We start from the raw sequence: 23,635 nt of genomic DNA on the forward strand, positions 1-23,635 counted from the left end.
AGAAAGAAAATGGAGAGACTATGGAGCAGTAATGGCAGGAGATTTAAGGAAAGCAGAGGAAGGTTTAATGGGACTGAGTCTGGTGCATCCCATGTGCTTAATGGTTGACTGATCAATGAGCTGGTGTAATTAATACCAAGGAACATGGATGAAATATTCATGAGGGTCTTACTGACAGTCTCTTACTCTGTCTTACTGACAGTCTCTTCCTCTGTCTTACTCTGATTCTGTCTCTTGCTGTCTTTTTCTCCTCTGGTTTTCTCTTTTAGATTGAATGCTATCCTTGTTCCATCGACAGTCACAAATTAGGCAAGATGATTGCTTCAGAGTCTTCAAAGGAATAAGAAATGCCGTCCTGTCATTTTACAATACAATGTTGGGCTGCTACCAGATCAAACAAGGCAATTTTAGCAGCAAGTTGCTTTCTATGATGAATATTGCAGCAGGATTATTATCTGACAGATCACTCGCTGCTTTTTCACTGTACGCCCTCACTTCCCTCCCCTTTTATTGGAAGTTGCTGAAATATTACTGATATTTTGCACATGCGCCCGCTGCGTGGTACACGAGCCACGCTTGCTTCCTCATCTAGCATGAAGTTTGATGGCTTTGCGGAACACCAGTGGCCCGTAAACGCTTGGCCCTTGAGATGAAGGCAGCTCTATAATGTTGCAATGCCTCTTCCTGCACACAGAAGGTTATTGCATTGTACAACTAGAGTGCAGGGCTTAGACAGTGAAATCTGCAGAATGATTATTTTGATCCCCAAGCCCTCTAGCCTGAAACTACCCCTGCCCTTCTTGCTTACACCCCGACTCCATTACCTATTGATTTCCTCCCCACAGAAATGCACAGCAAGGTCAGAGAAACCTTTGAAGTCGTCAGCTGTCTCCTCTCTTTCTCGGGCCCCTGTTCTCTCCTGCTCACTCTTCGCTGTTTTCTTTCTTGTTAGTCTCTTCCGCCGGTCCTTCTCCTCACTCTGTCAATCATGCATGCCCATCACAACCAAGCCTACCTGCGCCGAACAAGTTATTCCGTTCTCTGGGGAACCAAGGAGAGGGAGAAAAGGGGAGAAGTGTGCAGAAGGGCATAAAGGTGCATATTGGGGAAGAGCAAAGCACACTATCTGCAACAGGAGCGATGCTGTCGGATACAGGCTGACATGAGTGTTGAAGCCACAGGGGAGATAAAGGCGGGGGAGGAGGAGACAGACAGTAGTATTCCGTTTCAACTTGGTGTTAGATTATCAAATGACTTGCTCGTAAATCCAAAATATGCCATGGTGCTTCATGGCCTGGATTTGAACTTTGTTTACCCTGAAAATATTTTGAAATATCCTAATATTTTCTCTTACTTTGTACTTCAAAAATCCAGTAGTAGTAGTATTCTGTAATTAAAAACAGTCTTGTGGAATAAATTTTAGGCACCTGTCAAAAATAGGCACCTCAGGACAGTGTATGTGCCTATAATTGTATAGGAGGCAGTTTTTGGTGCCTTTGTTTGTTTGTCCTCCAGCTGTGCATTTCGGTGTGATACAGCCATGTTTTTCTGCTAGTGATGGTCTCACCTCAAGGAATCAGCTCGACTGCTAACCTCATTCGTTTTCATTTGTGCTGCTCAGTGAACACTGGAACTAAGTTTGGAAGCCATCCAACACCCTGCCTGCTTTACGTAAACAACTTCTACAAAGGCTCAGAGAAGAGGAAAAAAAAAGTTTGGCACAAAACTAAAGCAGCTCAAACTGAGAAACGGGGTGACGACAGAAGGAATGAAGACAGGATGAAATTCACGGTTATAGGCCGAACAGCGAGGCAGAGGTGCTGGAATGAATCAGCATTATCTGGATCAGAGGCAATGTTGAACAGTGAAAGAACTGAACATGAAATAAACCTTAACAGAACAATCAAAGGAAGCTTAATAAGTGTGTTTTTAACCATCTCTTCCATCTTCGACTTGCTTCTTCTAATTATTTTTTTGTCTTCTTGCTCTGAAAACTGCTCAGCACAGGCTATAAAGGGCCATGCATCCCCAAAACACAGCTAAGCACATTAGCTCTATCCTTCCAACCAGCGCTGTCTCTCCCTCCCACGAATTTCCCTTCATGAGCCTGTCCTTCATGTGACTTTTGAGCTAATTTGGAATACAAACAAAGGGTCAGATGAATCCTGCCAGCAGTTGAAGTGGTAATGAGGATTCGGAAGAGGGAGGAAGTGAATGAGGAATCTCAGAGCAATAACAGAGCTGTCTTTCCAGCCAAGCCTGCCAAGCAAATAAGAAAAAAGCAGTTAGGATCCATGTCTATATGGAGGAGAAGAAAGTTGTATTTTTCAAGAGTAAAACTCTGTTTATCTCCAAAAGACCAGAGCATGTTGCCATTAACAGGTTCAAACTAAATAATCTAGAAATAGAAGAAAAATCCAATACGTGTAAAATAGAGAATAAAGGATAATGCTGCCTTTGTTTGACTAGATGAATTTCAATTTACCCCCCTAACAGCACCGTGTTTTTGTATCTTTTCATTTTACGAGTTGCTACAGCTCCAAGCCATGTCTGTTTTTCTCCCTGGACTCTAATGATTGCAATATACCATGCAAAATGAGCTTTGGGTGGTTAGGGGCCTCTGCTGTCCAGGTAAACAAAGGCTTCCCAGACTATAGACACGCTGATATCGGGCACTATCCCAGCTTCCTCCCGCATTCAGCGGATTACATTTCATCCTGGAGACGGGCGCTCCAAACCCTCGTGGTTGTTATGCCTAGCAGCCCCACCACCACCCGCCACCCCACCTCACCCCCCTCTTGCTACACATAATCGCCACAGCTTGAAAGAGCTCATAAATCAGCCTACCACAATACATTGTAGAGGGAAAAATGTGCACCCCTGGCATTTGAGACGGCACAATGCCAACCTATGAGGCAGGCCAGTTCCACCCTTTGTATTCAGTATAGAGAAAAAAAAAACAGACAGACTGTTTGGTGGCGTGCTTTGAGATGCCCACTCAACCCCCACCCCCATCTCCACCCCCAGGGTGTGAATGTGTGGGTTGTTCCATCCTTTTGTTGTTTGGTTGTATTTAATACAATGTTTATAATGATATTCCCTCTTTGGCATTAACTTCTACTCTTAGTTAACTGGTATCATAACAAAGTCTGAGCTGCAATTGGTAGCTTTTCCTTTCTCTGTCTGCAGTAAGTACTGCTACGACAGGAGTAGCTCTCACACAAAGCCAAATTTGCAACTTTAAGATTTTTGTATAACAATGCAAATTACTGGAAGGGAATAATCCACGAGTAGTTTAACAAAGGCCAGAGTAGGACAAACAGAGGTCCGAGAGATAACACCGTATTTCACACAGATGTGGCTCATTATTACAAACTGTAAATACAGTGTTGTGTCTTTTCTTGTTGCCATCAGGCTTTAAAATTCAAACTTCAAGAGGGCAAGTTAAAGCCAGGTCCTTTATTTTCTGATGTCTTCGCTAGCATCTACCTGTTATCTTGTTTTTCTCTTTCTGCCAGGAAAGATCAATGTGTTTGACTTGAAACTAGGGGTTAGCGCTAAACTGAGGACGCCAGGCATTGATGTTCTGCAGGCTCGTCACTCTCAGTCTCAGGCCTGTCCTGGGAGATAAGACCCGTGGCCTGCTTAGGCTGATCAATGGCAGAATCCATACAAACACTCTCCCACACAATTTGCTCTCTTTGTCTTTGTCATTAACTTGTTTTCTTCTCCTATCAGTACTTTGTGCTTGGGATCTTACCCTTTACTTGTCATACTTCAGAGAACTTGAAGATAAGCATTACACAACAAAATGAGCTGAATAATTAATTGGCCTCTATTACACAACGGCTGCTTGACTGTTTGAACCTTGGTTGAATGGTTTACCGTATTAATTTTAGAACATACAGTTGTGTTTGTTTCATTATTACCATATGAAGAAAAAAAAACCCTTAAGAAAACTTAGCCGACCTTATTGGCGGGTCTTTCCCTCCCCTTGTGTATCACAGCCAAGGCTAATTCTGTCATAAAACATGATGCAGTGCTTCGGAAATTGCTGCATCATCTCCCCATCACCCTGAGACTAATCTATTGTTCCTTTCTTCCTCCACTTTCCCCAACCTCCCATCTGTCCTCAGCTAAGGTCAAGTCCAAGTGCGCTCCTACGTTCTTCGCCTGTGCTAATGGCGTCCACTGCATCATCGGACGCTTCCGCTGTAACGGCTTCAGTGACTGTCCCGACGGCAGCGACGAGGAGAACTGCAGTGAGTCTCACGCGGCAACTAAATCCAATAAAAGCAATCTGCCTCATGCCATGGTCACCAGAAGTCATGGTCTGTTCAGTGATGTACTGTCCTCCAGTCATAACAGTTATTACTGCAGCTACCCGTCACACAGCCTGTGGATGGCAGAGTGCTGAATATGTTCTTTACTCATGTAAAATTACAATTATTCCCATAAAAGCTGAGCAAGGTATTAAAGGGGCATTCCAGCAGTTTTACACAAGGTCAGTTTACTCATCATGCTCTCCTTAGCCTGCAAAAGTAGTTGCATAATATCCTCTGTAGCTCTAGAGGAGTTTTGTCAAGTCTGAAAAAATAACCCTGATGATGTCATAGTGATGTAATCATGGTTGTCTTGACTTGTAACTAAAACCGTAAAAAATGAAATAAGCATAACAGTTACAAACTGGGGGTGTGGAGTTTGAAAGATAAGGGGGATAACCAGACAGGGTGAGGTCTCATGAAAAGATGCTATTGGTTGCATCCTTTCGGAGCCTGACCAATACTAGAGGATAAAAGTGAGAATATCTCAGCCTCTGATGTGTCGATTTTGGCCATTCTTTTTTTATTTTTTATTTCTTTATCTTTCTTTTTCTTTTTCTCTTTTGAGTTCCCCAACGTAAATGCAGTACTCAGTTGTGAGAGTACCACTTTCAGCTAAATACAGGCCTCATCAAGAAAGTGCAAAAGGAACAAATTACTTGACCAGTGCAAAATAATGACAACAAAACAACACTTAGTGATAAAAAATACTTTCATTCATTTAATCTAGGAGCACTAGAGGTAGTCAAATAAATACAATCGCCACAAATCTATCCACGCTGCACATTCCTCCTTTCTCAAATTTTCTTTGTGAACAAATAAATGAAAAGACCTTGCTCAAAAACTAAACTGCAACAACCAGCCTTGTTACTTGTGCTCTGCCTTAGCTTTCCTGGTGCCAGAACAGTATTTCTCATATTTTCTAGTGTCAGGAGTGAAGCTGGTATGCGTTATATCCCGTCTTACACAGGAAAGATCAAGAAGTGTCATATTATGAAGATTGTAATATATTTACTGCTCTGCTGTCCATTCCACTCCTTTTCAAAAAAAGTCATTCACTTTACTCTTTTGCATTGTAACTCCTGACTATGTTCCCCTGGGTTCAGCTTTTTGTTTTTGCTTGATACATCTACACAGCAGTAGAGAGGTTGTAGTTGTGGTCTGTATTATCAGAGATATACACTGTCCTGACATGACCCCCATCCCTGTTTTTTCCCCACTATGGAACATGCATCAAGCCAATCACTCACCATTGTCAGAGGCAGTGTTCCTAGCCTGCAGGGGCCCGCACTCACAAATCTAATCTTGCCATTTAAATGGGGCTTTGCTCCACGCTCCCAGCACATACTGCGTCACGACTGTGTAATTGTCTGGATCTTCTCACAAGATAATTCTGCCTGATTTTTGCAGAAGCTAGAACAAAGACAAACGAGAAAGTGTGCTAAAAAGAAGTGGTGGGGCTGGACAGGATTCTGAATGGGTTTTTTTCAGAAGTTTTTCTCTTCTGTCTTTTGAGTTTGAGTTAGACTTTTATCACACTGCCCAGATCAAATGTTTTACCAACTCACACTGTTTTTAAAGATTCGTTTCTTCTCTGAAAACCCCCATGAAAATGTAACACCTGTGATTTTCTTTTAAATTTAATCTTATCAAAGTGTTGCAATGGGATCAACAAATATACAAAATCGAGTTCTAACAAATTGCATAAACTACCACTACAGAATATTAATGACATTGCTTTTGAAATGATTTGTTTATGTGCTGTAGTTTGTTTCTTGAGGAAATGTTACACAGGCGCTCCTGTTTCTTAGTTAACTTTGAAATGAAAACCCTTCTCCGTAACCTTGTATTAACTAACACTTGACCTATGACCTCTGTTCTGACTTAACCACAGCAGGCAACCCACTGGTGTGCTCCGAGTCTCGCTTCAAGTGTCGAAACGGCCGCTGTGTAGACCGCAGCTTCTTGTGTAACGGCCAAGACAACTGCCAGGACAACAGTGACGAGGAGCTCTGCCTGACGACAGCAGGTACGTCACTATAGCTGCTTTCACACGTGTACTGCGGAGGAGCTGCATGTGCAAGTCTCATGTCTAGCTGTGTGCTACATGTATGAAAGGGCTGCTTAAGTTCATAAGTAAGTTCAGATGTGAAAATGGCTCATATCAAAAATGTGAGGTTGTTATGTAAGAAAAAACTATGGTCTCTTTTTTCTACGAACTGGATATGGAACATCTAACTAGGCACTAAAAATCAGAACAGTGAATTGTAGCAGTTCAGAGACATTCTTGACTCCTCTGATTGGTCTTTAAATCACATAGTAATCTATTTTCATTAGGGTCTTCTCTGCTAACATGACACAGTAAAGTACAAAAGGAGATCAAAAACTACATAACCACCATATTCATGTTAGCACATTCAGCTGCTGCAGCAAAACTGTATAGAGAATACAACAAAATCAATCACAAATTCAGAACCAAAGCATTTAAAGTAGGACTTTTCAGTAGTAGCAGCAGCAGAACTTGGACTTAACAGTCAATGAGAATGCCAAAATTCATGCCAAAAATAGCAAGATATGGAATAATTACAGAGTACACACATACATAATGAAATGTGGTGTTGCACATAATTACTATACAATAAGTGAATATACATTTCATTTTTTGAGAAGTAGATAATTTGTGCACAGGATGAGCTGATAGGGGGATGTGAATTACAGCCTGTCTACACAAACTCCAGATGGAGGGACCATATGTACAACAAAAACTGATAGTACGTGTATTATTGATGTCCAGAAATTTTTGTCAAGGAGTATAATAGATAAACTTGAAAACTGTGTCTAAAATATGTACCAGTGAAATGGTGTCTGCATGAAAAATATGTAATTTGAATGAAAGGAATGAAAGAAATGGATGTTCAGAAAGGTAACAATGTACCAACAATGATTTGGTGTGGAGATAACAATTCGGTGCCCCTTTCACAAGTAGTGTAATTATACAGTACCCAGAATGGTCATGTAGATAATTATCTTTTTCGGGAAGTTTTGGAGATAGTGATTGGGAAAAACACTGCACACAGCACACTAGATACTCTGTGATTTGGTTTGTCAGAAATAGCTGCAGAGACCAATTATGCTGAATGAGTTAGACAAGTTTTCTCTCACAGTTAAAAGGGACAGTCTTGAAATAGCCATCTCTGTCTTCATTCAATTAATTCACTCCATTCAGAGCTCATTCGAACCATAACACAGATGAGAACAATGTCAAGATGAGACTGAGAGGTTACCGCTGTCATTTTCATCTGTTGTGACAAACTGGAATTTTTTTCAGTTGATCAGGCTGTAGCTGTCGGAATTATTGGCAGTGAACTTTGCAGCAGATTTGAGAGCAGGTGGTAGCTTGTAGATACAGTATTTAGCTTTTCTATTAAACTGGATTAAATGATGATAGAGGAGTTGGAAGATTCTGTCACTCAATATGTCACATCATCTGATATTTCTGGAGACATCGCTTAGGAAATGTATTTTACAGACTGTGCTCCATGAAAATACAGCAAAGCCAGTGGCAGATTAAACTTTATGCCAAAGAAGACATAAACTGCTGTGATTTTATTCTGCTCTGAAGAAGATTCCCTTCAAAGTCTGTTCAACACACAGACACACACCATGGCACCATTAGCATAATGTTGTGAAATACAGTGCCAGCTGATGACATCGCCGTGAGTTTGTACTGTAACACAAGCAGCAGCAGTAGGATCATCTCTGACAGTGAGTCTGATGTCTTCTGTTATGAAATGTCTCACTCACTGGCAGGTACCACTTACTTCTGGCATGCCATTCTTATTCCACTGGCAGCTTCACTTCTCACAGGCAGCTGCTGCCACTATGGCACAACAGTCGGCTTCTGTCATCACTTCCGCTGGCAAGCCGACATGATTTCTGCCAGCAGTCCAGCCCTGATGTGCATATAGCCACAGGCAACATGTGGACCACTGTCAGTGTTTGTTTTTTTTTTTGTTTGTTTTTTTTATTTCTTAAAAACAATCCTGTTTTGAGGCGCTGCTGTCATATTGATTTACTCAGACGGAAAAACAAAGTTTGTCAGAAATAACAAAACTGAAAACAGGCTAAGTGTGGAATACAAAAAAAGAGTCGACAATAACCCGTCAGCATCTATAGCCCACGAGACAGTAATGTTATTACCAGTGCTGAGATAGGCGAAGTCAGCAGAAATTTGATCGAAACTCGAGAGGCAAAACATGTCTGATAAACAAGGGAGGAGCTCTGCGGCAGTCACACCGCAGACTTCAAAATATGAACACTAAGTCCTGGTGAAACATTTCAGCACCAGATATTTATTCATTTTTTTTCCGCCGGCTGCGAAAAATCGCTCTGATCCGACGCGACTGACAAACTACAGATCACATAATGATTACATGAGATAATTGTTCTACTTATTATAATTTAGTGTATTGATGTATTAGCTCACAAATCTAAATGTAAAATGCTATAATTAGTCAACTTAAAAAAAAGAAATGCTCCCTAATTAGTGAAAATGATCTTGTGAGACGGTGATTATCTTTACCTGCATATGTTTGTGTGAGAAAGACACAGACAGAGACAGAAAGAGAGTCAATCCATCATCGCAAGCCCATTCTTCCCAGACTCCACAGCTCAATGCAGAGCCACAGAATGCTGAATAGAACTGTATAGTGATGCAGAAATATTGATTGATATCTGTGTCCACTGCTCTCCATTTCCTTGTTGACAAGCAAACAATACCAACTCCAGAGTGCCGGCTGGCAGAATGTAACTGCATGTTGTTATGCATCTGAGGCATTAGATCTCAGAAAGCAGCCCTCACAACAAAAACCAGATACTGTGTGAAGAGCTAAAAACAATCAAACAGCTCAATGTTTCCTTTAATTAAATACAAATAACAATCATGACATAGAATCCATTAATAATTACCTGGTAGTGCTTATTCTTTGCTGTTTTTTTTGAACAAACGTTCTCAACATATTACAACTCGTGTGTTATATCACTGAATGCTTATGCACTTTTGTATGAGCTCAGTGAAGTTCTAAGGAGTGCTTTATGATACGTCATATTGCCAGTCCCAAGTACAATTATTTTACTCCATTTCCTTCAAAAAGAGTGTTCTGCCTTACAGCTATTTTATTGAAAGAGGTTTCTCAGACTGCCTTCTTCTCTAAAATGCTTTCAGGTGTCTAGTAATAGAGGACCGAGTTTTATCTTTTTTCTTGTCTTAAAAATGGATGGTTTTTTAACTATCTAGCAGAGTAGATTGCATGTTTTCAAATGCCCGGAGATGTGTCAGTGCACCTACTTGTAACCCAAGTCTGTTTGGATGTGTTATATATCCCCAAAGACTCCCTGTAAGCACTGATTTTATAGTGGTGTTTGTATGTATAGAGTGCAAATGCCCCGAATGTTCTCCTTATTTTTCTGCTGGAATCTTGTGTAGAGCTGTGTAAAGTACAAGTGTTGAGAAGTAGTGAGATCCATGTTGCAGTGGCCTTCAGAACAGGTCAAGGGAGAGAAGCTCAGATTTTTTTCATTGTTTTTTTTCTCTCTGTCTTTCTTTCTTTTTTTTTTAATCATCACCCTCTGTGCTTCAAATTGAAGTGAGGGCATCACTGTGGTTTGACTCCCTGCATTTCTTTCCTGTTTGCACACATGCACACTCGCACACTCACCTTACATTCTGCTCTGACTTTCCCTCTCTCTATAATAAGCACAGACCTGCAGGTGACAGATAAGGCATACAATATCCGCTTTCAGCCACCTGAGCACAGCATCTCCTTCCTCACCTTCTCCCCCTGTACCTCTACCGCTCTTCCTCTGTTCTGCTCCTCTTCCTCCTTACCCATAATTACTTGCTTCAGTGTCTCCACATTTGCTTCCTCTGTTTGAATGGTCTAGTGAGAGATGGGAAGGCAGCCTGTCAGCAGACAGATCACTGTGACATTTATAGACTAGTGATTGGTTATCCTGCCGTTACATCTACAGAAACCATCCTCCTGGCTTTTTTTTTAATGCCTCCAGTGTTTTTATTTCCCATCAGAGTGATTTTAAACAATTTGGCAGAGTTCGACACAAACAGAGCTGCACCGAGCTGCTTTTACTGTTTATCATTTTATTTGATGGGTAATTGATTTCTGCTATAGCAGAGAGGTGGCAAAGTGGCAAACAGTGCAATGTAACAATACACAGTCCTCTATAAATGCATTGGTGCAATCACCGCACAGTGAGATAGAAGGAGTGGGATGGGGAGTCTGTAACGGATAACGGAGATAAAGAAATGGAAAGCGCACAACATAAACATAATATAGTGAACCAGAGAGGGGAGTTGCAGAGAGCAATGAATAGCAATGGGCAGGAAGATGGAAGTAAGCAAAGAGAGTTAGGTGATTTAGAAGAAAAAGGCAGGGATTTGGGTAGAAGTGAGTGAGGGGTAGCGATAAGCCGGAAAGGATGAGAGCAGCATCCATCTCAAGTTCGAGCCCTGAGGCCAAGCAGTGTAACTCCAGAAACAGAAATGACATGAAAGCTGGTTTTGCAAAGCTGAGCTTCTTCTTTGCTCTTCCCCCGGTCTCCAAGTCCGCGCTTATAGCAGGAAATAGAGAGAGCAGTGACAGAGCTCATGTTTGCCCCTGCAACGAATCGTCGTTGAAACACCGCTCTGCATATCCAAGGGAGCACGGGTGCACGAGCGCAGACACACATTCACAGAGTAACGGCGCATCCGATGGTGATTGTTCTGCATATTTAATTGCAAAAAAATGAGGGAAACTTTCTGAAGGTCGTGGCTCTGACCTTTTAGAAGTTTAAGGAGCCACCAGGAAAAGTGATGAGCACAGTTAAGCTGACGCCTTTTAAAGTGCTAGAGAATCCCCTCAGAGCCGTTTACGAAAAGTAATTGATTTAAAATGCACACATCAGCGTCCCTCATTACGCATTAATTATACACGAGTAGACAAAGGGTGGCAACTGTGGGAGAGTGATAGTGATTAATTCTCACATCTCTTCCATCTCAAAGAAGCTTCATCCTGGCCTCCTTCTTCTGAAGTGAACTTGCTCTAAAAGAAAAAGTAACAGAGGGGAAGTGTAAATGGTGTGAAGGTAGGAACAGAGGGACAGAGGATGGTTTGAGGGCTTCAAAAGCTCTCAGCTGGCTTTGTGCATTTTTGAAGATAAGGTATGCTTTGCATGGATGCAGGCATCAAAGGCGTTCATTCTGCTTGTGCGCGTGCATATGTTTTTGATGTGCATGTGCTCTTTCAGTTGACAACACACAAATACTTCAAAATTTTGTCATGTTCTTGTACGTAAAAAACTATGTGAAGTTGTGACAGTAATACTCTCCAACATCCTGCATTAAGTTTCATGATGCACCGTAACTTTCCAGCATCACACGAGGATTATGCTCTCACTGCTGCATCTCCTCTCAACTTCATTTATTTTAATACCAGAGCAATAATTGGACAAATAAAAGGCAAATAAATCTTTAAACTTGTAAAGACTGCACAGTCTTTGGTTCACAAACACTTTGAAAGCCTCACAACATCAATTATGCTATTTTGAACAAAAAGGGCCGACGTCAATCCCCCAGACCAGCGTGGTTCAGAAATGTTGACATTCACAACACATCTTGGAATACATTTACATTGTTTGCTGGATGAATCCATTTACATGTGATTTAAATTACACTGCACTGTAAACAAAAATTATTTATAGTCTTCCTGCTCAAGGGTATCTTGTATCACTCTTATAATGAAGGAATCATACCCAAGGGTAGACATTTGTTTACACACCTGCCTGAACAAGTGCTGTATTAGTATACATGTTTTGTAATGTCCAGGCTCCTGTAGACACAGGCAAGCAGCCACATCGCAAACTGAAGTTGCTGGGTGGTCCGGGAAACATATGTGTCACAATCTTTTTGGTTCATTTTTGTTTTTACTCGCAACCCCATCAGAGTAATCATCGGACTACAGGTCCACAGAGAACTGTCAGTCAGAGCGAAAATATTGGGCAGCGAGTCTGACAATTAACATTAGTCTGCTACATGGGTACACTGTCGAAACGCTGGCAGCTGACGTCACCCCTGACCCTGATTGGTTTGATGGAAATTAGCCCACTTACAAAACCCAAATTCGGCAAAATGAAGTGGCACCAAGACTTTATAAAAGACATGACTGTGTATAATTAAACCTGCCACTTTCTTTTGTACATTTTGATAAGCCTTGCAGCGAGAATCACTTGTTCTCACAGCGCTTGTCAGAGGGGAATTTGACTTATTGAAACAGTGTCTGTTCAACTAAAATACTAATATGCTCTTAAGCTTTATTTTGGCTGAACATTGCTGCATATTCACAAACGTTCTCATTTCTCAACCAACAGCACAATACAGAGTTATAACCTTCTGGTTTGTGTGTGGAGCTTCCTCTCTGAGAAGTCAAATCCCTCATTTTAAACTCCAGGGATGCTTCCCTCCTACAGAGAGTAATCTGCAGCTTTCTATTTGTTATATCCTCCTAAGGCTGTGTAAGAACTACTCGATAGATCCACTAGCACTGTGTCTGCTGTTTTGCATAAGCACTATGTATTCAGCAACCTGTCTTCACAGCCCTGCCATTTACAGGGCCAATAAACTCTCGTAATTCAGACGTAGCTGTGTATACAGTGACTGTCTGCTGACATCCAGCAGTAACTCTTGCCTTTCCATTAGCGTCGCCAGTAAACTAGACATTAATATATAGTGTCAGTCTGATATATAAAGAACAAAAAATGTCAGAGTGATTAAAAGGCCTTCAGTCTATATTCACTATTGGTGTCCTTTTAGCTTGCTAATAGCTTCTGCCACAGCCACGTCCTCCCCCATTGATTGCTGCCAGACTTTGGGCCCGAATAATATAGGTGCTATAGATTAAAATGACAAGTTAATCCATGTGCAATTTTTGTGGTAGAGACTTGTGCAACGCTGAGATGTTGGTCTGTTCGTGCCCTTCGCCAGTAGCACTTGGAGCGCTGGCTGAGAGAAAAAGATGTGGGAGGGAGCGTGAAATGGCGTAGGGGAATATAATAGCAGTAGACTGAGGTGTGGGAGAGGAATGTAATAGTGCCAGTTTATCAGAGCCAACGCACACTTGACAGGCACAAATAGGGGAGGTTGCACATGTCACCACCCATGGATTTGAACTCTGGAAAAGTTTCAGGGGTTTTTTGCTTTTGTTAGCCTAAAGCATGTTCACATAGCAGTGTCGAGGAGCTCCCCACTGTTGGTCTGTAGGAGAGGAAGTAGTTGGAAAGATGCTGTCAGCTGTTGCTGGCATCGTTGAACTGAGGGGGTGCAGCTTCCTAGTTAAAATTCTCTCTCTCGGGACCAGACCAGAGTTGAGCATGAATCATCCCCGTCCTTGAATCAGGACCAGTCAGCCATCACTGTTCAGGCTCCTGTAAATTACCAACCTTTCCCTCCTAAACCTCTCCTCATTCAGTCACCATGGTGATGGTGGTCAAGTGATGACCTGCACCCACAGACTAGTGGAGGAATTTCACTCAGAACAATAGCTCTACTGTTGCTATTGGGCAGAGTTGTGCTTCAATGAGGGTGCTTTTTTGTTCCTGCGTGTTCATGTGAGTGTGCATGGGTGTACTCGAAAAGCAGTCTTTCGACACTTCTACTTTAATGGCTTTTTGGCTTGATGAGTCCAGAGAAAGAGTCCAGGTTTGACATTAATAGGTGATACAGCACCAAATGTCAATCTCTGGTTGAGCTGGCCTGGTCTGTGATGTCCATGCACCAGCCAAAAACACTGAATCATGTGCAGCGGTCTGATATTGAACCATTAGTTTGCTTAAGTGACACCATAAAATGAAAATCCCCAAACAGGACAAAAACAAGCTCATTAGCTCGCTGATTTGTGCCTCTACGAGCATCACATTTGCATTAGAGTGTGTTAAGCTTGGCCTCGACTGCAGCGTCTCCCTGCTCCATCGACACTTGGCTTGAAAGAAGTGCCCCCTATCCCGGCCCCCTCAGCGCACACTCGGTGGTTGGCTGACAGCAGAAAGGAGGTGAGATCACAATGTAAAGTGTGCAGCGCTTGAATGAGGCTCTCCCTCTCTCTCTTCAAGTCTTTTCCTCCCATCTCTGCATCTAAATCATTTCAGCCATTTACACTACCTCCACTCTCTTCACAGCACACTAGCTTTTGTAGAAAAATGGGCAAGCCTGCTCTGTATTGTGCAAACTCCAATGAGGCTCACAAGGCCATTATCTTTCTTGGACAATATCACATTAAAGAAAAACTAAGAGGTGCTAGGGCTGCGCCAATACCAGATATTGACTGCTCATTATTCACTCACGAGCTGTGAATTGGTGGCAGATACTTTGACTACTTCTTTGCAAAAGTTTAGAGATCATTAATTAAGTCTTTAATAGGTCCAGCGGGCAGTCAAAGGAACTTAAAAGGAAAAATTAATCAATCCTTGTTTTTAGTTTCTCTTAGAGATGTTTCCATACGTTAGCACAAGAGACACTTTTTTTTTTTATCTCTTTTGTGGCCCAAGAGAAGAGGAAAAATGCTGTTTTTGCATTTTTAAATTGCATTGAGTTCAAAATGAAGAAAATTATAAACCCAGAGCGAAGGGGTGCACGGAAATGGATTTTATTCTCTTGGATAGCTTCTGATGAATATTGGCGAAATTTAGATACAGTACTTTTAAGAGATGGTTATGTGCCCAGAGCTCAATTTAATTTCCCCCACACACAGTTTTCTGACCACATTATCTTTTCTTCAGGCATATCTAATGCACCCATCCGTGAGTAGCAGAGTTACTTAGTAGCATTGCAAACTCTAGTCCGCTGGAGTAAATCATAGTCTTAAGACCTGAGTTGGCATCATGGTTCTGCAGGGCTAGAGGACCGGTGTATTAGAGCAAATAAGAGTGACTAAAATATGAATATTAAATGGGAGTAATCACACAGGCGTCAAGTGCTCCATTGCATCGCATCAAAAGAAGTGTGTCCCTAAACGTCACTCCTTTATGCTACAAAATCCCACTGATTGGCTGTCAGGTTGCCAGGAATTATTTGGGATTTGGATCACATCTCTCACTTAAGTATCTTTTCATGCATGGTTTATCTGTGATGTGCATTTGTTTATTGGGTAGTTTAACAGTAAATAATGCAGTATTAATTATTACTAAGGGGCAGCAGTATGTCCATGCATCTACTGAGGTAGCACTGGGCCAACCATTGGTGTGCAGCCATTAGAAGCAAACAGATATACACCCTCAAGTGATGCATTAGGTGTCAGTCAGCTCTCACCGTAATGGGCCGGGTTATTTTCTGCAAATAAGTTTTCTGCCAATGCTGTAAGTGTGCATTCACCCACGATATGGTTGAGCTGAAGGCGTTGCTCAACAGAGAAGGCGCAATAGAATGCATATGTGTGTTTGGGTGGTGATAAAGGTGTGTGTGTGTGTGTGTGTGTGTGCGTGTGCGTGTGTGTGTGTGTGTCTGTGTATGTGTCTGTTTGTCCATCAGGGAAATGCAAAAAGAAGGAGGGCTTAAGTGGAGCACATGAAAAAGAAGAGTGCCCCGGAGAGAGAAGAGAGGGATTGCATGTCAGAGAGTGTGAGAGACAGAAATGTGAGAGGACGATGATGGTGGTGGTGGGGGTGAAGGGAAGGAAGGGGGGGGGGGGGGGGGGGGTGAAAATAGCAAATTGTGAGTGTGAAAACGATGGAGCGGAAGAGGAAAGGAAAGCATGAGGGAGAGAGTGATAGAGAGCAAGAGGGAGGATGATGGAGATGAGGGATTAGGGAGAGTGACAAAGCCACTGAGGGGAAAAAAAAAAGATAAAACCCTCTGGATTCACTGTGTAGAAAGACAGGGAATCAAGGGGGAGGACAAAGAAACACAGGAGATGGAAAGGGTAGCCAGGGGAAGGGGTCATGGGTGCTGGTAGAGAGAGAAAAACCACTAAGGAGGGTATGGAGAGGAACTTAGTGGAGGAAAAGATGAGAAAATAAGCAGGAAGTAAGACACATGCAGAGGTGAGAATACACAGGCTGAAACCTGAGAGACAGGAGGAGGAAGAAAAAAGGAACAGAGAGGAATGCTGGGGAACAGGAAACAACAAAGCAAGTGATCGGGATGAGTGGACTGAAGCTGAAACTGAAGCCAGAGGGGTGAGGTGGGAATGAAACAAAGCAGGGTGGACTAAAGAGGGGCGGATGTGAGGATGAAAACAAGTAAAACAAAATGGAGAGCAAGGGTGTGGATGATGACAGGAGAGTGGAGGGATGAGGGTTTTCCTTAAAGCTTCAGACACTAAAAGGGGTGGGGGGGTGCGAGGGGGCTAGATTAGTCCCTGCATGCAACAGTGGTCTCATTCATGCTAATTACTGAATTCTGCACCATCTCTCTCAATTGCAGTCTTTTTTTTTTTTCTTATTGCTCTCTCTCCCCTCTGTCTGTCTGACTCACTCTGCTCATGTACCATTAACCTCCCATCAGCCTCTCTCAGTTTTGATGTTTAGCTCCCATCTCCACCTTTTTCTCATCACTTCTTTTTACCATATCACACTTTTAATGCCCCTCTGTCTTGTCTCCTCTCATCACAACACCCCCACCCAGTTTTCTGCTCATGCTTTCTCTGGCAGTCTGTGTTCACTTTGCTCAGATGGGCCAGGTTTAAACACCACACCTGAGATGATAATACCGTTCTGTTCCTGCAGTAGTTTTTTTTTTTTTTTTTTTTTTTATCATCCCCTCTAACACCCCTCTCATCCTTTTCCTCTCTCTCTCTCTCGCTATCTCCGCCTCGCCCATGCCTTCTCTTTATGTTGTTCTCATTGTCTGATACTCTCATATGGACGCCCACACGCCAGAGGCATGTTAAAACCATGCTGGAGCTTGAGAGAGAGCTTGGGGATAGGGAGAGAGAGATACAGTGAACAATAGAAAGAGATTTTTGTGCTGCGTTTCACCTTTGCTCTTTCTCTTAAGCAGCTTTGTTTGGTGCAGTGTATAAAAAGCAAGGACAAGTATGCCTGCAGGACAAGTGTGTGTGCAAATCTGTAACTGTATGTTAGCTGCTGGGTAGCTGCATTTACAGTATATGGTTTGCAACAGAGATGTAGAGAGGAAGAAATACAACTGTAAGTCTTGAACCTTACCTTGGATAATGTACTTTATAAAATACTAATCTTTTATTGATTGATAAAACAATGGACAGCAATGTGAGCCCATATGAAAGCGTCACCCTACTGATAGTGTAGTCTATCAGTGTTCATTTGTCCTCCTCTAAATTAGTACTTGTCACAACTATCCTGCATCTTAAAGTACAAAACAAGCACTTATACTCGTGACAGTTACCTTAACTGGTGAATAGAAAGGGCCATCTCTGCTGCACTTTGCATATTTGCTCACTTTCACTTATTTTTCTGCTAATGACTATTCCATGACCGAACGCAATCCAGACAGCACAGTGATATTATTATAGCTGACACATCTTCCCTTATATAGGTTTCAGCTCGAGGCAGAGCATACATGTACCACTTGCAGCAGTAGATTATCAGCGATCAGTACGGCACGATAGTTATGTTTTATTCTCCATGGTCCACTGTTATAATAATCTTCCTAATTATTTTCTAACTAGGGGTTTCTTATCTTGAGCAAGTTTTTCTGACTCAGAGATAAGATCCAATGTTGAAACATGTAGCAAAACATGTAGCCTTGATTTCAATTTGCTAAACCTGGGTTTTGAAAAGTGCATAACTGAATGAATATTATTATTATTGCCTGTTAGGATTGCATCACAAAGCAAAGGCTGTTATTGTGTTTTGCTTGACATTTTCAAGATAATTAATGGATGAATTCCTACACAATTTAACACATTGCTCCAATTCACTTGAAAATTTAGTTGGCTGAGTTTGCAGTTTGATACTCAATCAGTTAAAGATCTCAGTGTTCCTTGGCTGATCTACAAATTAATTCTGACCTTCCTAAGACCTCTGGTAGGTGACAACTGTTTTGGATGTTTTCATTTTAATTGTCAGTGGAGCAGAGCCAACAATCACATCTCTGCATTCAATAGCAGAAACAGTCAGTCAGAAAACACTTAGAACAATAAATCTAATGAAATTTCCTTGGCGTTGATGGTGGGTGGTGCGGGAAGAGCTGAATATGCAGTATGAATACAATTTGCACATCCGTTCACCAAACCAGTGGCCCTGGTGAGTGTTTACGTTGAAGAAATAAAGAAGGAGAAAATTGCTCTCACCTGCTTTATAGCTGAGTCTCCATTCTATTATACACGTTTCTTTCTTTTTCTCCATTTCTTTCCTCTACTGTCTTTCTTTTTATTTATTTATTTATTCATCCCTGTGTTTGAGTATATATGGGAATGTATGTGTGGATGCACCTCAGATGTTAGTCACTCTGATTGAATTTTATATGTGCATTTGAACAACTGACACATGAGTTTGGTCAGTAGTCAGTATGGAGGTACAGGGTTGCAGGAGTGCATTTTAGCAGTTTCATGCAGGATAAACACTGAACAAAAACAACCTACAAGTGGTTACGTCAGCTGGGGAATATCAAGATAGAGTGAAATTTCTGCCCTCTGTGAGAAATTCTTACATAACTGTCATCCAAAACAAGATCCAGAGCCAATGGGAAGCTCAGATGAAAGCACACAAAGCTCCGATTACACCAAGAAGGGTGTACAACCTTTCTCTTTGTCTTCAAATTGCTGGATTATTGCAGTCGGAAAAATAGCTACGTTTCCATTGTTTGAATCAGACAGAAAAGCACACACAGTGAAGCTTCACAGATCTTTGAAGAGTGTTCTTTCATCAGGGTTATCTACCGTTCAGTATTTGCACTGGCTCACAAGGCTAAAATGTGCCTTTATTTACTCTTCTAATTGTAAAACACTTCTTCGTGTGCCTTTGCTTTGTATGCGCTGAGCTATAGGCGATCTCCTTGTAGACTATGCACAATAGACGTGGATGTTTAGACCAACTGGGTGTGTTCCTGAGGGATGGCTTTCGAGTGATATGTTATAGTTGCTAGCCTAGTTTCTCAAAGCAGCATCTTCCAGCTCTGCCAGTCTACTGGGAAACCTATTAGCAGCGTTGGTATTCAGAAAAATATCTTCAAAACTCAGGGCTGTGGTTTTCTTTAACTTGTTTTTCTATTTTATTAAGTTTCATTTGCTTTCCAAGAATTTATTGAAACATTCTAGGTTTTTGAAAACAAACAAACAATGGGGTTATTTAGGCTATAGCATTAAAATTACATTGGTAAATAGTATTCATTTTTTAATTATTTATTTTATCCATACCATTCTTTCTGCCTTTTTTACATTCCACTCTTAAGCTCAAATGGATTGCTGTCTAAGTTACTACAAACATCTATTTCCCCAGAGGATGAATCCTAACTGAGTTGGTGATACCTTTATATTTCATCAACAGGTCAAAATAAGTTCAGTTCAGCAAGCATTACATGTGCAAATTAAAAAAAAACTGGCAACATTAAGTAAACTGAAAGATGTCAGGATGGATACTAAGTTTTGTTTTATTGTTTACAGAAAATGGAGGAGCTAATTATTGCTGGCAAAAATTGAATTAAGTTTTTGAGACAGCTTCAGAAAGATCAGAAAGATAAACATAAAAGCTTTAAATATTCAAAAAAAACACTTTTGTGTTGTTTATCAGTGATAGCTTACCCAAGTCACAAACTGACTAATGTCTTTCAGTGCACTTCCATTTTCGGGTTATGAAAGAGTGCAAGTGCACTCTGTATTGCAAAAACACTAGCAATCCTATTTAGACAAATATTTATAGAATGTATAGTACTTTCCCTGCTTTTCATGCTTGTAATAGCATCTGTGAAAGTTGTGCCTCAACACAAAAAAACACTCCCCAATATGCTACATGATCACCCTCCCTAACGCAGTATCATACAACTCCCTCAGGCTATAGATGATGCGTAGCTGGGAACTGCATTATTAATTAGATGGGCATGAAGTTGACTCTCTTCCACTGTGTGCCACAGCTTGATGTGTGGTCTTCTCTCATCTGTGGTTGTGTGGGCGAGAGCTTGTGTGTCTGTGTTACAGAATACGTGCATGCATGCCTGAGCCGGGTGCTGATGGATGGGATCATCAATAAATGTGCATATTTCTACAAGCAATAATTACAGGGAAGAAACAAATGCGTGTGAGAGTGAGTGCATGGACGGGGATTAATTACACTGGAAATGATGCAGCTCTGTACGTTAACGTATACTGCGGGTGGCTGTTAGTGATTTGGAGGAACCCATTAGTGTGGATGTCTAACCCATTAAAAGAGGCTCCTGCTGAGAGTAAGGCACATAAAGGACCGACAGGCATAAAGAAACTAAATTGTTTGATGCCAGCCATGAAACAAAGACATTATGGGAAGGAGAAAGCAAAACAAACACTCAACAAACATCCATTGAGCTTTTAGAGATCAAACGATGTATGCTGTCAATAAGGATGGACAAATAACTCAAGGCTGGGGGGGAATGAGGGTGCAATGGAAGGCACAAGCAAAAGATATTGAACAAGTAAGCTGTTCCACAAGGGTAGAGGAAGAAAAAAAAAAAAAAACCCTGCCTTTCCCACTAATAAAGGTTAAACGCACATTGCTGCAATTCAGCCAATAAGCCACCAGGCTCTTCTGCATACAGTAAATATCCTGTAAACTACTTGCATAATTGATTTTTGAAGCACTGATCCTAATTGGCTGTGTTGGGTTAAAGCTTTTCCCCTCAACGACAAGAGGAGTTTTGTTCTATTTCCCTCTGGCTAACGAAGCAGTGGTGTTGTAAATAGCCATGAGAAGAGGTGCCAAAGAATGTTGTTCACCGCATCTTCACAATTTATCGAACATTGCTGTTCAGTCTTTTTGGTCTTCAAGAAGACGTCAGTCAGCTATTTCCAGCTTTGCGCTTCACTTGATGTGCAAGAAGATGAGATTGGATGTGCGGGGAGAGAAAAAGAGAGTGAAAGACAAAAGAGAGATTGAGATGCAATATTAGCTGGCAAGTATGCAAAAGACCACAAAGAGATGGTGACACACTTAGCGTACCTACTGGTGAGGCAGACTAAGAACCCTGGTGGGATTTTGCTCGGTCCCCTCCCCATTTTCGTTGGTTCGGCTCCTTACTGTTCATTCAGACCGCACAGTGTGCATGACCAACGTTCTTCACAGATCAGGTCCACCTTGCTTTCCCATACATAAAAGGTCATGGCTTCAAACACTTAACTCAGAGAACGCTCTGGGACCAGCCTTATCTCTGACTTCTAGGTACCAGCCTCCCTTTAGGCACTGATCCCCAATCTTTCCATGCTCCCTCAACCCCATAGCTGTCACACTCAGAGTGAATATGTACAACTGACCATCATGCTCCACTTCTTATCACTCAGACAAAGCCCATTGATTCTTCTCTAGCTGAACACAGAGATATGAGCAGGAGCCATGAACCTTCAGCAATGGGCTGTGTTGTTTGACTGCGATAACAGACGCAGGGGGTCCTCATGTTTCCACCAGCCTGACCAGGCCTATTGTTGAAGGAGGGGGGATTAGATGGTGGAATGGGCATCAGGGGTCTTGCTCTGTTTCTTAACCAGGAGAAGAACAGGGCAGAAGTGAAGCCAATGGAGGACTGGCATTGTAAGTGGTCACTGATAATTTTGTGTGCGTCTGCGAAAGACATTCTTGCGTTTGCAGGAAGCTTTTTTTTTTTTTTGGTGTGTCCGCATTTGCATGTCCCATTACTGTCTACGTGTGTGTGTGTGTGTATGCTGTATGTATGTGTTCATATGTGTGTATCTTTGCAGGGTTTATCCCACTTGATCTGATGCCAGATCTTGGCCTGACTTCCCTGCGCTCCTATCCTCTCAGAGCTCAGACTTATCGTAGCGTGGCCTGCCAGGATAAAGTGGGCCTGTGGTGTAGGGGCGGGGGAGCTCCTGCTCACTGTACCTTTAACAGATAAGTCTTGAGCAGGCTGTCTGTGCTGGCCCTTGGCCTTGAATAGCATTCCCCAGCCCTTGTGCATACTAATGCCTGCACACAGAAACAAACATACTGAGTACATAGATTACTAAACCAGGGATTTGTGTGTTTGTGTTTTTTATATTTCCAGTCTAAATGTCTGCTGTTGGCAGGTTTGACGTACATATATAGTCAAGTCTTCAGTGAGTTAAGTGCTAAAAGTTTGGAAAATAAATCTATTTTCTACATTGTAATTAAGAAAGACGCCTCTACACACCTTAATTAATCCTGTCTGTGTAACTATGATCTTGGCTCTGAGAACTAAATCAAGTGCTTTCAACTGGAACCTCACTCACTGAAACACAGTCTCTTGTCACCACCGCTTCTCAGTAGATAAGGTTACCAAGAGGAATGTATTGCTTGTGTGCTCATGCATGTTCGCATGTGTCAAACCTAAGAGTGCTGCAGTATTTACCAGTAGTACTCTGAAAATCCTCTACATAAATTCAGCTTGACAGTTTGTCTTAACTATTCCATATTGCTGCTGTTTGTGTTTAGATTTAATATCATTTCATAACAAATTAACTTGTGTATTTGGAAATGGAAAATTAAGAGCTCTGCTTTTGACACATTCTGAAATGTGGTTACATTAATTTACTCTGAACAATAAGAAAATAATTGGGTTTTAACTCCCAGTTCAAAGTACTGCAACTTCATATACAAGCAGAGAAAATTTGTCACGTAATGCTCACAAAGAGATTTTTTTTTTTTTTTTTTTTTGTTAACAGAATCCAACACTGTGCAGATGAAAAAAAAAAAACAGTACACCTCTGTGTGTCATCATTTCAGCGCTGATACAATAAGCTGCACCACAGCAGCCCTTTTAACCAGCTTTAATCTCATCTGTAGACCTGCCAGCCACCAGTGCACTTTGGGGCAAATTCAGCAAGTGAACCTGTGAGTGGCAGCTGGAGAATGACTGACAGTTGAACTGCCACTTATGTGATCAATAAAGCTGACATCTACACTGGAAACTCGCACATTTAACTTAAGACAAGCTGCAATAACCATGCACTAGTTTGATGGCTAGCTCCCCTCGGAGAGATGGACAACCACGCTGCAGTCTAAGTCACACTGTGACAACAGTGACAGCTACTACATGTACCTTTACAGCAAGTTTTTGGATTAATGTTTTGTAGGCCTTTCCTAGACACCACTCCATTTTTTCCTGCTGGCTATTTTTTAAGCAT

The 23,635-nt window shown here is 41.7% G+C and overlaps 1 protein-coding gene across 2 annotated transcripts in view; it reads left to right on the forward strand.

The window, feature by feature from the left end:
• Positions 1 to 23,635, forward strand: part of ldlrad3 (low density lipoprotein receptor class A domain containing 3) — a 71,003-nt gene that overhangs the window by 32,397 nt on the left and 14,971 nt on the right. The window contains exons 3-4 of one of the 2 annotated variants that reach the window (XM_018664083.2): positions 4,137 to 4,262; positions 6,220 to 6,351. In XM_018664083.2, the coding sequence (XP_018519599.1) occupies positions 4,137 to 4,262; positions 6,220 to 6,351 (258 nt within the window). Of the gene's footprint in view, positions 1 to 4,136; positions 4,263 to 6,216; positions 6,352 to 23,635 lie in introns of both variants that reach the window. The other variant, XM_018664082.2, reaches the window with a different exon arrangement.

This window comes from Lates calcarifer, linkage group LG10 (assembly GCF_001640805.2).
Source record: "Lates calcarifer isolate ASB-BC8 linkage group LG10, TLL_Latcal_v3, whole genome shotgun sequence".
NCBI classification, from domain to species: domain Eukaryota; kingdom Metazoa; phylum Chordata; class Actinopteri; family Centropomidae; genus Lates; species Lates calcarifer.